This window comes from Heterodontus francisci, chromosome 36 (genome assembly GCF_036365525.1).
Source record: "Heterodontus francisci isolate sHetFra1 chromosome 36, sHetFra1.hap1, whole genome shotgun sequence".
In the NCBI taxonomy this organism is placed as follows: domain Eukaryota; kingdom Metazoa; phylum Chordata; class Chondrichthyes; order Heterodontiformes; family Heterodontidae; genus Heterodontus; species Heterodontus francisci.
In genome coordinates this window covers 24,995,397-25,013,717 of record NC_090406.1, presented here as the reverse complement: position 1 = coordinate 25,013,717, position 18,321 = coordinate 24,995,397, and the positions used below count along the sequence as shown (strand labels likewise).

The window sequence follows — 18,321 nt, the reverse complement described above, 5'->3', positions numbered from 1 at the left end:
CCCAATTCCCTTTAGCCAGTTCTCCCTCATACCTATATAATGGGCTTTGTTTAAGTTTAGGATTCTTGTTTGTGATTGGAGTACGTCACTTTCAAATTTAACATGGAATTCAATTGTATTATGATCACTATTTCCCAGTGGATCTTTTACTATGACATTACTAATTAACCTTACTTCAATACACAATACTAGATCTAAGATAGCTTTACCCCTAGTCAGTATTGCTCCAAGAAATATCCTGAAAATTCTACAAACTCATCTTCTAGACCACTCTTGACAAATTCATTGTCCCAGTCTATATGAGATTAAATTCCCCCATAATTATTACATTGCCTTTGCTACAAGCTCGAATAATTTCTTGTTTAATGCTCTGTCCAATGGAAAACAACTGTTAGGGGCTCTATAAACTATTCCCACCAATGTTTTCTGATTCTTGCTATTCCTAATTTCCACCCATACTGATTCTACTTCATGATCTTCTGAGGCCAGATGCTTTCTCACTAATGTCCTTATGTCATCCTTTACGATCAGGGCTAGCCCTTCTCTTTTGCCATTCTGTCTGCCTTTCGGAAATATTGTGTACCCTGGAATATTTATTTCCCATCCTTGACCACCTTTTAACCGTATTTCTGTAATGGCAATTAGATTTAAATAATTTACTTCTATTTGTGCCACTAGTTCATCCATCTTATTGCAGATGTTTCACGCATTCAGATAAAGAACTTTTAATTTCATTTTTGCATATGACATTTATCTTCTAATGTTTCCTTGCAAGTAAGAAACAGACTACATTGGGGCTCTCTTGAAGTAAAGATTGATGAACCTTTATAAAACATTGGTTCAGCCTCACCTGGAGTATTGTGTCCAATTCTGAGCACTGCATTTTAGGAAGGATATGAAGAAGGCTTTAGGCAGGGTGCAGAAAAGATTTACAAGAATAGTCCTGGGGTGAGGGCTTCAGTTACATGGATAGATTGGTGTAGCTGGGATTAGAGTCATAGAGAGATACAGCACTGAAACATACCCTTTGGCCCACTGAGTCTGTGCTGACCAACAACCACCCATTTATACTAATCATACATTTAATCCCATATTCCCTACCACATCTCAACCTTCCCTCAATTCTCCTACCACCTACCTACACTCAGGGCAATTTACAATGGCCAATTTACCTATCAACCTTCAAGTCTTTGGGAGGAAACCAGAGTACCCGGCAGAAACCCACACAGTTACAGGGAGAACTTGCAAACTCCACACAGGCAGTACCCAGAACCGAACCCAGGTTACGAGAGCTGTGAGGCTGCGGTGCTAACCACTGCACCACCCAGTTGTCCTCCTTAGAGATGAGGTTGAGGGTAGATTTGATGGAGGTGTTTAAAATCATGAGGTCTAGACAGAGTGAAACTGTTCCCATTGCCACAAGGGGTGAGAACCAGAAGAAACAGATTTAAAGTGATTGGCAAAAGAACCAAAGCTGACATGAGGAAATAAAAACAAAATACTGCAAATGCTGGAAATCTGAAACACGAACAAGAAATGTTGTAAATAATCAGCAGGTCTGGCAGCACCTGTGGAGAGAGAAGCAGAGTTAACGTTTCAGGTCAGTGACCCTTCTTCAGGACTGGCAGATATTAGAAATGTAAAAGTTTTAAGCAAGCAGCAGGGGTGGGGCAAGCGACAACAAAAGAGGTGTTGATAGGACAGGGTCACAGAGAATAACTGACCAGAAGGTCATGGAGCAAAGGCAAATGGTATGTTAATGGTGTGGTAAAAGACAAAGCATTAGTACAGAGAGGGTGTGAATGGACAGAAAACTGAGCAGCCTGGCGCCAAGCACATACATGAAAAAAAGTGGGTAGGCACAGTAGAAACAAACTAAAATAAAATAAACACATAAATAAAACTAGTCAGTTATTCTCTGTGACATTGTCCTATCAATACCTTCTCTTTTGTTATCTCTTGCCCCACCCCCACTTTAGTTGCTTAAAACCTTTTACATTTCTAATATCTGCCGGTTCTGATGGTCACTGACCTGAAACATTAACTCTGCTTCTCTCTCCACAGATGCTGCCAAACCTGCTGAGTATTTCCAGCATTTCTTGTTTGTGTGACATGAGGAAAGGCTCTTTTACGCAGAGTCTTTAACATCAGGAATGCATTGCCTGAGAGGGTAGTGGAGGCAGATTGAATTGTGGCTTTCAAATTGGAATTGGATTAAGCACCTGAAGGGGAAAATTTGCAGAGCTACGGGGAAGGGGCAGGGGAGTGGGACTAACTAAACTGCTCTTGCAGAGAGCTGGCATGGGCTTGAGGGGCCAAACGCCTCCTTCTGTGCTGTCACCATTCTATGATTCTATAGATATTAAATCTAAATACATTCTACAGCCAGATTTTCAGAACACAGAACATTAAGGGAGCAATAGAAATGGTTGAAACAAGAGCAGCTGACAAGAGAACAGATCAACATTTCAGTTGCAGCTATTGTAAAGGGCCCCCATTGCAAACACTAGCCTATATTTTCTTTCAAAACGTGACGAACCTGCTGTGCATGACTAGCATTTATTGCTTTAAATTATGAGTTGCAACAGAGGTATTTCATTAAAAGCCAAAATACCGCAGTTGCTGGAAACTGTTGTTCCTACAGTGGGAATGGCTGATATGATGCAATTACTTCCGATTAAATTTGCATTTGCTGCTCCACTTGCAGCCTCAGTACCATAATTACAGCAGAAAATGGGCGGGACAGTAGCCCAGGGCTATTTGCATGAAGCCTTCCTATTGGCCCGATATACAACCTAACCTGATAAGGGAATGGATTGTGACGTTTGTAAATGACACGCCGCTTAACCACTCACAGCGAGCGAAAGCCGCCCACAAATTTACATATTTAAATATTTAACGCCTCTGTAGCCAATGAGCACAGAGAGGGGTGGGGATTTCCGTGAGCAGAGTTGGTTGAGAGGAGCCTTCTTACACAAGAGGAGATATCGCGGTGGGGGCTGGAGATAGTAATTGTGTTTTGTTGGAAGAAAGGAAAATCTGCCATTTCCGTTTAACGGCGAGAAATTTTAAAATTAGAGCAGGTAATTTGAACAACGTCTATTTCCAGCAAGTTCTTAACGTTTTCACTGGCGAGGTGCGGTGATTATACTCCGCCAGATTGGATCTAAAATGAGGGGAGGAAATCTGCAAGTTGGGAAGGCTCCGATTTATTTTGTATTTTTCTATTTTTATTTTAAATGAATGTTTGTTTGTTTAGAAATTGCGGGTGGAATTTGCTGCGGCTTTGGGGACGGTGCAGAGAGAAAAAAAAATTAACGGCCAAGCTCGAGTCTGGGGCGGCTGAGAGCGCATGCGTGCGAGCGAGAGAGCGAGCTTGAGGAAGAATGGCAAAGTACAACAACAACTTACATTTATGTAGTACCTTTTTAACTTGGTAAAAACGTCCTATGGTGCTTCATAGGAGGGATGCTAAAATAACACTTGATATTGAGCCACAAAAGGCGACATTAGGGCAGATGACCATGCCAAAGAGGTAGGTTTTTAGCAAGTGTCTTAAAGGAAGAAAGTGAACCAGAGGTGGAGAAGTTAAGGGAGGGAATTCCAAAGCTTAGGGCCTTGGCAGCTGAATGTGTGGTACCCAGTGGTGTATCAGTTAAAATTGGGTTGCTGAGGAGGCCGGAATTGAAGCAGCGTAGTACTCTTGGAATGTTGTAGGGCTGGAAGGAGTTGCAGAGATCGGGAGGGCTGAGGTTGTGGTGGAATTTGGAAATGAGGATAAGGCTTTTAAAATTGAGGTGTTGTTGGACTGGGAGACTGTGTAGCTCATTGAGTGCAGGGGTGATGGGTGAATGGGACTTTGTTGACCGTATCCTAACCCACACTGAGTTTTGGATGACCTTAAGTTTATGGTGGGTGGAATATGGAAGGCTGGCTACGAGAGTGTTGGAATAGTTATTTCTGAACATGACAAAGACTTAGATGAGCAGAGCACAGCCTTTGTCACCCTGGAACTGCCCATCTTTGCTGGTAGTGGTTGTGGAGAGGGGAATGCTATAGGAAGAGATGTGCAAAACCATCAATCTGGAGGAGTTCTTGCAACCCTTAAGTTTTTTGCAATAATATATTCAGATTCAAAGTAACTTTCAAAAAAGAATTGGATAAGTACTTGGAAGAGGAAAAATTGCAGGGCTATGGTGAGAAAGCAGAACTAATTGGCCAGCTCTTTCAAAGAACTGGCATGGACTTAATGGGCCAAAATAACTCTTCTATGTAATATCTATGCTGATTCAGAATTTTGATTTTATTTGAAATTATTGTTTGTAATTTGGGAATTATTGTAAAGCATCTGCAGTTTTACATTAGAAGATTTATTTTTTAAAAGGTGTTAAACTGATTTAGAATCCTAGGGCTGAATTTTATAGGGGCCTTGGCGCCAGGAATAGTGGTGGGGGCACATGAAGATTGCTCTGGATAAAGCCTGCCAATAACCTCTACGCTGTCGAGGCCCATCCCGAATTTGGCAGCGGCGAGGCCTCATGGCAGCAACTCCCCAACCGCTCAGCGACGGGACCGCCATTTAAATATTCAAATTAATTTACGTACCTGACTTAATTGCAAGCCCGCTTCTGGTCCCGTTGCGATCTTTGTGCCGCAAGCCAGCAAACCTGCACCTTCCACTCCCCGTCTGGGGAATCGAGGCGTGATACTGGGTGGGGGGGGTGGGGAGGAGGTCAGTTTTTCTGTGTGGGTGTGGGGGAAATCAGCGATAGTCTTCCCATTTGTGGAGGGGATGGTGGGAAGGAGTTAAAGTTTATAGTTGATGCGCTTTGACAGGGCGGGGGGAAGGTCATTTGGGCTGGAGAGGACAAGTGTTTACTATTGTGGTTATTGAGGTGGGGGGGTGCAGTGAGAAAGGTGCAAAATACCAGTGTTAATCTTTTAAATAAATGTTTAATGGTCTTTTTAAAAATCCCAGAAGGGCTCACAGCCCTTTAAAAATGGTGTCAGCGCCTGCGCACAGACAGCTGACGCCATTACCAGTGACGGACAGGCCGCCCTCTCCTTCTGATCGGGGCGGGCGGCCTGCTCCGGCTATTTAAATGAGTCACCACACTTGTAAGCACGGTGGCTCTTTGGCATGCATCTCGGGTGTGCAGGCCGCCATTTTTCTCGGCCGCCGCAGCCTATAGAATCCAGCCCTTGGTGTGCAAAGCTGACCAGTTGGGTGAAAACTAGTGTTTAATTTTTGTCTGTTCAGTGTTAGTGTTTACTTGCGCTAAGTTTGTTATTTATAGCTCAGTGTAATTTAACTTGAGTGAAACTTCGAGTGCTGCTGTGTTCTGTTTAGTCTGCTTGGTGATTTTAGATCAATTACTCTAACCACAAAATATTGACAAGGCTAGTTTGCAGGCTTCTAACTCTGATCCAGGGACTTTCTTCCTTTGGGCTGATTGTGCAAGCTGAGCATTTTGATGTCTAGTGATACCAAATGGCCATTTGTTACACTAGTAAATAAAGCTACTTGACTATTGGGGGAACTTTGCAATATCATTCCTAAACTAAAATAGGGACTTAATTTAGTTTTAGTACTTGAATTCAACTTGACAGTTGTCATCCATCTTGCTTTTTCCCCCCAATTTTTTTCTTAATATTAACTGCATGAACTGTGTTGAAGGTTTTCTGTCATATGTTGAAAGTCAAATATTGTACACAGAAAGATAGTAGAATAACAAGATAAAAGTCAGGGAGTGAAAGCTATTAGTCTTAAAAACTGACCACCAGTCTGATTTTTGGCAGCAAGCAACTTTCGTTTATTTAATTTTTCTTTCTGAAGTAACTTTAAAATTGGCACACATCTTTTTGTGGATAGTGGCTTCAATTCAGCAAATAAAGCAACACTACTCCAGATCATAATTTCTTTTACATTTTTGCAAGCAAATAGTTTTTTAAAACATTGTTAACTTAATTGTGATACTTATGTGCTATTTATTTTACAACTTTCATTTTACAAAGTTAATATTTTTGACATCCAGTGGTCAGATTTCAGTATGGCTATTTGAGCTACCTTTTTCTTTTAATCCAGTACTATTCCTTCCTTGTCATCCATGTCTGCAGGAAGGCTGTTCTGTGATATGGAACTGACCCAGTCTCTTATGTAGCCAATCCATCTGGCAATATCTACTCTTCTGGTCACTGAATCAGCAGAAGTCTTATATGTAGTAAGTGCTATTTGTCACCTGCTCCAGTTTTTATATGCATTTCGCAGTCACAAAATTCAAGTAATTAATGTAAAAGATGCCATAATGACAATTATTTTTGCACAGTTAGAATATTAAATTGGCATCTAAGAAGGGAAAAAATTTCATATTTCTGATTACTTATTAGCAATTGTTACAGCGCTGATATGCAGGCTTTTTTTAATATTTAAATTTCTTAAATTGTCTTAGATTCTCCTACAACGATGTCACAAAATAATAAAGAATCTGTACTTATGGCTGGGTAAGTAGATCATTTACTTAACCACCCAACTTCCCGGCTCCTAATGCCAGCTGATATTATTAACAGTTCTCTCTCTCCTCGGGTACAGTTCTCGCCTTCATATCTGCCATCATCACTCCTCTCCTCAAAAAGCCAGCCCTTGATTCCTCTGTCCTTGCAAACTACTGCTCTGTTTCCAACCTCCCTTTCCTCTCAAGTCTTTGAAATGTGTTGTTGTCTTCCAAATATGGGCCCATCTTACTCAAAACTCCATTTTTGAATTCCTCCAATCAGATTTCCACTCTGCCACAGTACCAAAACAGTTCTTAACAAAGTCACAAATTACATTCTAGTTGACTGTGACGAAGGTAATCTTTCCTTCCTTTTCTTTCTTGACTTCTCTGCAGTCTTTAACATGGTTGACCATGAAATTTTACTCTTAACGCCTCACCACTGATATCTGGCTGGATGGGATCTCACATGCCTTATTGAATTCTTAGCTATCTAGTCACAGCCATAAAATCACCTGCAGAGGCTTCTCTTGCTGCTCCTGCCTGTTGCCTCCAGCGTCCCCCAAGGATCTATCCTTGGTCCCCTCTTTCCCATCTACATGCTACCCCTCTGTGACATCATCTGAAAACCGTGTCAAATTCCACTTGTATGGTGATGTTACCCAGCTGTACCTCACCTCTATCTCTCTTGTCCCCTTCACTGTCTTTTAAACTGTTAGACCGCTTATCTAACGTCCAGTATAGGATGAGCAGAAATTTCCCCTAACTAAAAATTGGGAAGCCAGAAGCCATTGTCTTTGGTGCTCATCACAAAGTCTATTCTCTTGTCACTGTCTCCATCCCTGTCCGTGGCAACTGCCTGAGGCTGAACCAGACAGTTCACAACTTTGGTGTCATATTTGCCCCCAAGTTCAGATTCCTATCGCAAATCCGCGTCATCACTAAGACTGCCTATTTCCAACTCTATGACATTGCCCGACTCCGCTCATGCCTCAGCTCATTGGTTATTGAAGCCTTCATCCATGCTTTTGTTACCTCCAGACTTGACTATTCCAACGCACTGCTGGCTGGCTTCCCTAATTATACTGTCTGCAAACTTGAGGTTATTCAAAACTATGCCTATGCCTTAACTCCCACCAGACCCCTGTCATGCAGCCCCCCCACCTGCCAAGAATGAAGCACATTAATTTTGTCATATGAACATTGATTTTGAGCTGTTGCTGGAGCGAGAAAGTGACTTGTTGAACAGATCAGCTGTGGCTGGAAAAAACATTTGCATACTAACAGACGGTGCTTGTGTAGACAAAGGACCATTTCCTGATGCATCCACAATGATCACTGGACAGTGAGGGGCTGGTGAAGCGCATTCCAGGGCCTGCTGGGGTGAAGCAATCCACAGGGACCAGGACTGTTGGACCAGCTGGTCACATGACTAACTTCCAGGATTTTTTGAACTAGCCACATTGAATTTGGGCAGAAAGACTGTTTGCTCCTGGACTGTGAAGATTTCTCCTGTTTGCTCCCATCTTTCTCACAATCCTCTGAATCCACTGAAGACACATGAACTCCAAGAGAGAAGTCTCCTACAGTGGACAAGGTTTAAGAAGAATGCTGGGCCCCACCGAAAAGCAAGATCTACCTACAATCAAGGATTGTACAGTGAGCTCGAAGAACCATAACAAAAACTCTTCAGATATTGCCTCAAACTCTTCCACTTTATTTTTCTTCTCTTTTCTGTCTTTATTTGCATGTGTGTATGCATGCTAGCATGGGTGTGTTGTGTATCTGTAAGTGTCAACCAAATTGGAGTTTTAGTATAAGTTTAATAAATTTCAACTTTTCTTTAAACCTAAGAAAACCTGTTTGTGCTGGTTTCTTTGCCTTATAATTGAAAAGCAGTGCACCAAGGGGGAGCTAAAAACACTGTTTAAAAATAAAACCCTGTTACGGTAATGCCAGGGAAGGCTGAGAGGGACCCCTAGACACGTTTCTCACCTGGTCGTAACACCCCACTAACCCATCTCTTGACCTACATTGGCTTTCGGTTAAGCAACACATCAATTTTAAAATTCTCATCCTAGCTTTCAAATCTTCCATGACTTTGCCCGCCTATCTCTCTGATCTCCTACAGCTTTCACCACCTCTTGAGATTTCTGTGCTCTGCCAGTTTTGGCCTCTTGAGCATTCCCAATTTTAATTGTGCCACCATTGGCAGCCTTGTCTTCAGCTACCAAGGCCCTCTCCCTCGCAAGACATTCCTTTAAAACCTACCTGTTTGACCAAGCTTTTGGTCTTCTGCCCTAATGTCTCCTTGTGTGGTTCAGTGTCAAATTTTGTTTGATAACGCTTGAGACATTTTATTATGTTTTAAAGATGCTATATAACTGCAAGTTTTAATGAATTTTTTGGCAAAAATGATGCAAAGTATATTTGAAAAGATGTTTATAATTAGCAATTTAAAAAAAACATTTGTTTTTTTCCAATTAAATGAGTTGCATTTATATCATGACTCAATATACACAAACATCCCAAAACACTTCAGAGATGCTTAATCTAAGTTAATCTGATGCTAAGCTAAAGAAGGAGATATTGGGATGGATGAATGAAAGCTTTCTTGAAGAGATGGATTTTAAAGGAAGAGGGAGATTGAGCAATAGAGCGATTTAGTTAAAGAATTCCACCCAAGTGGCTGAAGGTAAGGCTACTAATGGTGAGATGAATGGAGTTAGGGTTGAATAAAAGGCCACAGTTGGAGGAATGGTGAGTTCAGGGTGGGGTAATTGTAGGGCTGAAGGAGATTAGAGATAGGGAAGGGATTTAAGCACAAAGATGAGAATTTTAAATTTGAGTTGGTGGGGTTGGGGAGTGAAAGATAGGGGTGATGTGAAAACAGAACTTGATTGTGGGCAGCAGAGTTTTGGATGAGCTGAAGTTTACAGAAAATGAGAGGCCAGCCAAGAGAGCACAATAATAGTCAAATCGGGAGGTGAGAGAAGGTTTCAGTGACATTCATCTTGGGATTAAATAGAGCACCGAAGTGGCAAACAAATCAGTAAAAATGCCCTGGTATATAACTTTTTAAAAAGTTGTAAACAGTTAAGAAATCCAGTAATCATCTAATTAAGCGTTTGACTACAACAGGAAGGTTGGAAGTCTGATCTCAACTGGTTGTTACTTGAATTTGTTTACCTCAGGCCAGTTCTGTTGCAGTCTGTTCTGGCTTCCAATCGCAGTTGTAGAGTGTAGCAATCACAAACTACATGAAGTGAGACTACCTCTAGTGAGTAGCTGCAGATTAACTGTAGCCTGGAGGAGACAGCCTGGGAAATTATTAATGCTGCTTTTAATGTTTTTTTTTCTATCTACAACAGAATTGGCATTTAGATGCTTGTGAAAGGAACTCTTGTGTGTGCATTTGTGTTCACAATTCTGCGTAGAGCCGTCTGTCTCTAGGCAAAGAGAAACATAGGAAAGGTGGTTCTGTTGGCCCTGCTTCACTGAAGACGGGTACTGGTCTGAGACTGGTACCAGTTGAATTGTTCTCTTACAATAACAGCGACATGCATTTATATAGTGTCTATAAAGTAGTAAACATCCCAAGGTGCTTCACGGGAGTGTTACTGTGCCGCATGGAGATATTGGGATAGGTAACAAAAAGTCTGATCAGAGGTAGGTTTTAAGAGACAGTTTAAAGGAGGTTAGAGAGATTTAAGGGGCAAATTGCAGAGCTTAAGGCCTAGAAAGCTGAAGGCATGGCTGCCAATGGTGGGGGCGAAGAAAATTGGGGATGCGCAAGTGGTCAGAAATGGAGAAGTGTACAGATCTGAGTGTTGTAGGACTGGAGGTTACAGAGAGGGAGGGGTGAGGACACGGAGGGATTTGAAAACCAACATTAAAATTGAGGCACAGCCAATGTAGGTCAGTGAGCAGCTAGGACTTAGTGTAAGTTAGGATATGCATAGCAGAGTTTTGGTGAGCTCAATTTTATGGAGGGTGCAAGATGGGATGCTGGCCAGGAGAGCACTGGAATAATTGAATCTAGAGATAAAAAAAAGATATGCATGAGGGTTTCAGTAGCAGATAATCTGAGATTGGTGATGTCGTGGAGGTGGAAGTAGGCAGTTGTGGTGATGAAGAGGATAATGGATGGGGTCGGAATCTCAGCTGAAGGTCCGATAAGACGCTGCAATTGTGAACAGTCTGGTTCAGACTCGGACAGTGACCGGGGAAAGCTACGGAGTTTGTGGTGGGGGCGAAAGGCAACGATTTTGGTCTTCCCAATATTTAATTTGAGGAAATTTCTGTTCCTCCAGTACTAGATGTCAGACGAGCCACATGACAAATGCAAGGTTGTGGAGGGGTTGAAAGAGGTTGGTGGTGAGGTTGAAAACTGTCATTGGTATATGAGTGAAAACTGATATGTTTTTGGATGATGTTGCTAATCGTTTAGCATAGAAGTGCTGTGAGTATAGTATGAAGATTATCACTACTTTTCGAAAATATCCATCTGGTGCTGTAGCACTTTAAATCGTCTGATTTGATAAATCTGCAAAGTTTTTTTTGTTGCATATGTATACAGATTTGAAATAATTTCACATTTAGATTGTCTTTATTTTGTATTAAAATCTGAAGTTTAAGATTGATCGGTAGTTGCACTTGAATCCGTCAAAAGAAGGATAAAGTAATGTGTTTTGAACTGACCTCTGCACCATCACCTAAAATAAATGTCTCCCTTCTAAATTTTTGTGGGAAATGCTTCATACTGTGATTTTTAAAACCTAGTTCGCTGTTCAAAAGATTTGTTAATAGCTGTTTCTGTCACTTCAAGCCTTCTATTTTCTAAAATGCTGGTCATAGAGAGATACAGCACTGAAACAGGCCCTTTGGCCCTCTGAGTCTGTGCCGACCTACAACCACCCATTTATGCTAATCCTACATTAATCCCATATTCCCTACCACATCCCCACCATTCTCCTACCACCTACCTACACTAGGGGCAATTTACAATGGCCAATTTACCTGTCAATCTGCAAGTCTTTGGCTGTGGGAGGAAACCGGAGCACCCGGCGGAAACCCATGTGGTCACAGGGAGAACTTGCAAACTCCGCACAAGCAGTACCCAGAACCGAACCCGGGTCGCTGTGGTGTTAACCACTGCGCCACTGTGCCGCCCTACTGTGGTATTTTATAGTGTTCTATCCTTTTTTATTTTAAAAAAAAAATTAAAACCAAAAGCTAGCTTTTTTTTCCTCTCATGGTATCTCCACTGGTAGTTTACTTGAACTCAAGTGTTTATTTACATGTGGGTTACTATTAAACTCATGATGCCGTTTATCCTTATTTATAGCTGCCATTCTGAGTCAGTATTGCAATTTGTAATTCTATAAAATGTTATTTAAAAAAAAACCTTTTGCTGCTTCATTGAGTATTGTGTTGGGTAGAATGGGAAGTACTTTCTAACTGAGGAGAACCAACTGTGGAGGACTTAAAATTTGCATACAAAACTTCTAAGGCTTTGCATGTGTGTTTATTTATATGGAAAATAAACTTGCACTGAATACTTTATACATATAACCCTTAAGCAAATTCTAGTTCTGCAAATTGTTTTTAGAAGCTAGTCACTATGCTTGTTCTGAACTAAATTTGTTGGTTAGATTTTTGAAAATTAGCATTTGGATTGCATGATGTGATAACTCCTATCTGTTCCATTATACATGTATAGATAGAGCAATGGATTTTGGTTTAAAATAAATGTACATCACTTCACTGACACCAAATTGGATAAATCTTTTTGAAAATTAAAACTGGATCACTTCAGACGATATAATGCATTAGAGTGAGTTATATGGTGAGACATAGAATGATTAATGCAAAATAAATGCATTTATCATATTTATACTACAGGAGCCTTGCTTCAAAGGCCTTCAATCACAATGGAGTGTTACAGACTGTTATTAAACAAGAAGTTATTGAAAACTCCAAAAGTCAATCATCTCTCAAGCAATCTGACAAAAATATTGCTGGGGGTGCAAATAATGGTGAGGAAGAGGTAAGAAAATAGTATATGTTATGATTTTAAATTTTAGTCTAGTAATTCTGTCTGTCAAAATCTTGTCTGCCTAAAGTGTGTTTTTAAAAAAAAATTTGTTAATGGGATGTGGGCCAGCATTTATTGCCCCTCCCTAATTGCCCTTGAGAAGGTGGTGGTGAGTTGCCTTCTTGAACCACTACAGTCCATTTGGGGTAGGTATACCCCCAGTGCTGTTAGGAAGGGAGTTCCAGGATTTTGACCCAGCAACAGTGAAAGAACGGTGATATAGTTCCAAGTCAGGATGGTGTGTGGCTTGGAGGAGAACATGCAGGTGTTGAAGGTGGCGGATGGGGTGCCAGTCAAGCAGGCTGCTTTGTCCTGGATGGTGTCGAGCTTTTTGAGTGGTGTTGGAGCTGCACCCATCCAGGCAAGTGGAGAGTATTCCATAACACTCCTGACTCATGCCTTGTAGATGGTGGACAGGCATTGGGGTGGGGAGTTGGAGGTGAGTTACTCACTGCAAAATTCCCAGCCTCTGACCTGCTCTTGTAGCCACACTTTGTTTCTGGTCAGTGGTAACCTCCAGGATTTTGACAGTGGGGGATTCAGTGTTAGTAATGCCACTGAACATCAATGTTGGTTAGATTCTCTCTTGTTTGAGACAGTCATTGCCTGGCACTTGTGTGGCATGAATGTTATTTGCCACTTAAGACCAAGCCTGGATATTGTTCAGGTCCTGCTGCATATGGACATGGGCTGCTTCAGTATCTGAGGAGTCATGAATGGTGCTGAACGCTGCACAATCATCAGCGAACGTCCCCACTTCTGACTTTATGATGGAGGGATGGTCATTGAAGCAGCTGAAGATGGCTGGGCCTTGGACACTACCCTGAAGAATTCCTGCAGTGATGTCCTAGGATAGAGATGATTTGACCTCCAACGACCACTAGGTACGATTCCAACCAGCAGAGTTTTCCCCTGATTCCTGTTGATTCCAGCTTTGCTAGGGCTCCTTGATGCCATACTTGGTCAAATGCTGCCATGATGTCAAGGGCACTCACTCTCTCACTTCGCCTCTGGAGTTCAGCACTTTTGTCCATGTTTTGGACCAAGGCTGTAATGAGGTCAGCAGCTGAGTGGCCCTGGTGGAACCCAAACTGAGCATCAGTGAGCAGATTATTACTGAGCAATTGCTGCTTGATAGCTTGATGTGATGTATTGATATTGTGATGTGGTGGTTTCCATTTGACAGTGTACACAGGAACCTGAGACCAATGTGCCATCAATCTGCAAGTTTAAGTAATTGAAACCCATAATCATGTTTAATATAATTTCTGTTTGGAGACTGAATCAATCTCAAATTTACAATGCATATAGCTACTGCAATTGTTCTCTGCCCATTTGGCACCTGCCCCACTAAATGCTGTCCAAAGAAAATCACAACATACCCATCCATCTTGCATTCACTTGAGCAACCTTGTTTTTTTTTCCTGTCCTTGGTCTGATGCACCTTGCACACAGAAATAGAATCCCACCCGAGAGGTACAGGAAGCCAAAAAATGATGTTGGGACAGGGAAGAGAGAAGCCAAAAACAAGAGATTTTTTTTTTTCTAACCATGCAATTTGTGAGACGACAACATATCCTCTTGTCATCTAGCCCTTCCTCTAGGGTTGTTTTGTGCCTTCAATCTCGTATTGATGTAAATCATTTTTAAACTTTTATCTGCAAGGAGCACCTAGGAGATCCACTAGTTGTGAACGAGTATAATAGTCTTGGCTGCATGCTGCAATGTAAAACACATTTTGCAGTTGTAGATTAATTGAGTAATTTCCATTTCATGAAGCCGAGAATGTGAGTAGGAAAAGTAAAACATTAACACTAAGTATGAAGATACAAAATTCTAATTTGCTGAACTCAATCTGCTCAGACTTAGTAGAAGATTGTTGGGGCAATTAATCATCATGGTTTGTTCAATCATTGTTGGAGGATGTCAGTTATGTTGGAGAAATCTCTACTTGGGTGACGATTACTATTAATTTTAAAGTTGCCAAAAGTCAGAAAAACAAGCTAGATGTTGGCTGTAAATCAAGAAGGGATTTAGGCCAATTGAAGTTTATCTGACATCTCCACACTAATTGTCCTCCTCATCCTCAATTTCCCTAGTTTAGTACTGGTGGCCTTCATTGCTTAATATTTGCAAAAAAAAAATCTTTCTCCATGTAATCTTAAATATGGCTAATAAGGTGCATACCCCTAATTGTGTCTATAACATTAATGAATATAGAGTTGGATTCTTGAAGTGTGCATTCAGATTATATAAGCTACTGTAAGTGAGTTTGTATATCATATTGCTAGTATTTACAGAGGGTGGTGTATGAAGGCAAGCATTGACTGACCTAATCTCCCCTTGTATTCTAACTGAAGGGACAGTGCAGTGATTCTGGATGAATATCTGAATTCTTGTTCACAATTAGTCAGCTTTTCTTAACGTGCACTTGTCTTTGTTTTACAGCAGCGTGTAGTGAAAAAACGAGGTTGGCCGAAAGGAAAGAAAAGGAAGAAAGTTTTACCCAATGGTCCCAAAGCTCCTGTGACTGGATATGTCCGGTTCCTTAATGAGCGTCGAGAGCAAATTCGTACGCAGCACCCAGATCTACCCTTTCCAGAAATCACACGCATGCTCGGAAATGAATGGAGCAAACTTCCTACTTTAGAAAAACAGGTATGTGTTTTTATTTTATTTTCCATTTGTATGTAGACAGAAAAATAGTTGCTTGTTACTATGTTCTTCCATTGTTGGAATTGGGACAGGGAGTATTTTAAGTGGTAATGAGGAAAAGTGACCTGATCTTGGAGCCACAGTATTTATATAATGGACCAGAAACTTGACTGGGCCAATGATGACCCCCAGGATGTTGATGGTGGGGGATTCGGTGATGGTAATGCCATTAAGTGCCAAAAGGAGGTGGCTAGACGCACTCTTGTTGGAGATGATCATTGTGTGGCACAGATGTTACTTGCCACTCAGCAGTCCACGCCTGAATGTTGTCAAGAGTCTTGCTGCATGTGGCCTACTTAATTACCTGAGGAGTTACAAATGGAATTGAACACTGTGCAATCATCAGGGAACATCCCCCCCCCACTTCTGACATATCAATCATAATTCTTGTCTGTTTGTCTGTTTTTCTTGCTGTGCATTTTGCATGTCTTTATTTCTGGGAATCCTGCAGAGTGACTCCCTTGAGTCCCCAAGCCTTTACACTATCTGCAAAGAACAAGTCAGGAATGTGATGGGAAAACTCTCCACTTGACTGGATGACTGCAACTCCAACAGCACTCAAGATGCTTGACACTATCCAGGACAAAGCAGCTTGCTTGATTGACACCCCAGCCACGCTTTTTTCTCTACCTTTGTTTACTAAGGCACTCTACTTTCTTAATGTGTTCTCACTGCTCATCCTAGAAAAAGCTGGTAGCTGATGCTGCTTTTAATTCTGTGATCGGACTTTGCTGTCAGCAGGAGTTTCTGATTTATCAAGTAAAACTTTCATTTGCAGCACTGAGCAGTCTTGGAATGAAATGGAGCTGCAAACTAGGACCAACTGTAAGCAGCTCAGTGATTTTTCCAGGCGAGATCCCTAAGGGCACTAAATCATCTCTCAATACAAACTCCCACTTCAACAGCTGATTTTCTGTTGGTGATTAGTGTGTGTGTTTGCATATCCCTGCCTATGCCACTGAGGAAAATTATAGGTAGTGTGTATAAACATTATAGTTTCATTATTTTAATAGAAACTGAGACCATAAATTAAGTCATTTTCATTTATAATAATTCTTGAATAGAGAGTTTAACAGACTAGTAGTGAAATGTTCCAGTTGCTTTCATAAATGTACTGTTAATCAAGAAGCAACTGTTTACACTACTAAGTACCAGACAATACAAGTATCACACAAGAATATGTTTTAACTCTTTGCAGGGGGAAAAGCCTGGTGTGACGTATTAACTTGAACATGGTCAGAATGAATGATATGCAGACATAAGTTTAATGCTCATGTCATTGATTACTTTTTATTTGCTCTCGTCATTTAGCGTTATTTGGATGAAGCGGAGAAGGACAAGCAACAATACCTGAAAGAACTTAAAGAATTTCAGCAAACTGAGGCCTATAAGCTGAGTACGCAAAATATCCAGGAGAAGAAACTAAAGAAAGGTAAGATCCTGGATTGGAGTGCAGTGCCACCAATCAACATTGCTGAAACATACTCAACATCTTGATATTTAATTAACAATTTTCATACTTGCTCCCTCTTTTTTTTTAAACATGCTTGTTGTCCAAAAATAAGTTTCCATCAGTATTTAAAATGATTATTTCTGCCGTTTTCAGTGAATGGATGCCCTTTTACAACATTCTGCTCCAACTGGAGGATCAGTGTAGACTTCTAAAGCTGTTTCTGCAATTTTCAGATTTTAATTACTTTTTGCCCTGTCTTTATATAAAATTCTTTCATTATGTCCTGATCCACACATTTGTTGTAAATCTGGAACAAAGCAAAGCAGTAGAAGAATACTTTGAAATCTTGTACAAAGCGAATATTCTCATTTTTCCATGCATTAACATATTTCCATATTCTTCCTCCTCCATTTTATACTGTTTTGCGCTGGGTGCTGAGGAACTGCAGTTTTACTCTCATAGTCAACCATATCAAACATGGAGAGGAGGAGGTCAAGGAAACTCATTGTATGGCTATGGCAGTTGAAGGTAGTAGCCAGACTGAAGGGATTGAAACTTGGCAGTTTTAGGAGAGATGTGCATAGAGCTGAGAGGTACCAATATGTTAAAGGATCTTTTAAATGAAAGGGAGGTTCGAGCTGGCAGTAGTTAAAAAGGATGGATGGGTTGAGGGAGAGTTTTTTTTGAGGGAGGATGATGCCAGTGGATTTTTTTTGCAAGGGAATGGGATGGTGCCTGAAGAAAGGGAACTATTTGCAGAATTGCAATGCCAATAAGAATTGAAGCTGGGTGGCAGTTCGGGGGCAGGTAGCTGAGTAGTCAGATGTTGAATGGGAGCAGGAGATAAGTATCATGGACGACATGAACTGGGAGGGAATGAGGAGGAGGAATATGGGGGATCATGGCTATAGTGAAGGGGAGACTATGGGAGGGTTGGAGGCATGGAGTGGAAGAGAAAGTAGCAAAAGAAGTAACTGCATGGGAGATGAAAAAAGAAATTCTTGAGCAGGTGGGTGGTGTATTGAAGAAAAGGAATTGCAGAGGCAGTTAGTTATGGAAAAGAAGATCCTTCTCCTAAGATGTTCCTGGAGAACTAAGTTGTTTTGGCTATAGGGAGTGAACACAAAATATTTCTGAATTGCTTTTAGATTAACTTCTATTCAGTATTAACTATTTTCTGCAAAGTAAGCTGTGGTATTGGGAAACTCTGAACAGACTAAATTGCAAGTTCCATTGTTGCATTGGTGATTGAAAAATGTTACCGCAAGGAATATTTGTAACAGTATTGGCTCAAGTAGTGATGGGATAGAAAAGAGCCTCCTGCTAAGATCAGATCTGACAGTGGGATAACAAAACAGTTGGGTGAGCTCAGGAGTTAAGACTGAAGGGGAGAAATGTATGAGCGGATCTGAGTTGTGAGGCTGCATGTGGAATTTTCTTTATTTTGATATTATTATTGTTGCCCTTTACCGTCCATAAGCTTAAACTCATCCAAAATTCAGCTGCCCCTATCCTAACTTGCAGCAAATCCTGTTCATCATCCCTGTGCCCATTGAACTAGAGGC

The 18,321-nt window shown here is 41.1% G+C and overlaps 1 protein-coding gene across 3 annotated transcripts in view; it reads left to right on the top strand.

Annotated features, from left to right (window-relative positions):
• The first annotated feature begins 2,944 nt into the window (after positions 1–2,944).
• Positions 2,945–18,321, top strand: part of hmg20b (high mobility group 20B) — a 30,429-nt gene continuing 15,052 nt past the window's right edge. Inside the window, exons 1-7 of one of the 3 annotated variants that reach the window (XM_068016371.1) lie at positions 2,945–3,083; positions 3,260–3,394; positions 6,118–6,221; positions 6,450–6,501; positions 12,396–12,540; positions 15,037–15,246; positions 16,615–16,735. In XM_068016371.1, the coding sequence (XP_067872472.1) occupies positions 6,464–6,501; positions 12,396–12,540; positions 15,037–15,246; positions 16,615–16,735 (514 nt within the window). In that variant the 5' untranslated portion in view covers positions 2,945–3,083; positions 3,260–3,394; positions 6,118–6,221; positions 6,450–6,463. The remainder of the gene's footprint in view (positions 3,084–3,259; positions 3,395–6,117; positions 6,222–6,449; positions 6,502–12,395; positions 12,541–15,036; positions 15,247–16,614; positions 16,736–18,321) is intronic. The other 2 variants (XM_068016370.1, XM_068016372.1) reach the window with 2 other exon arrangements.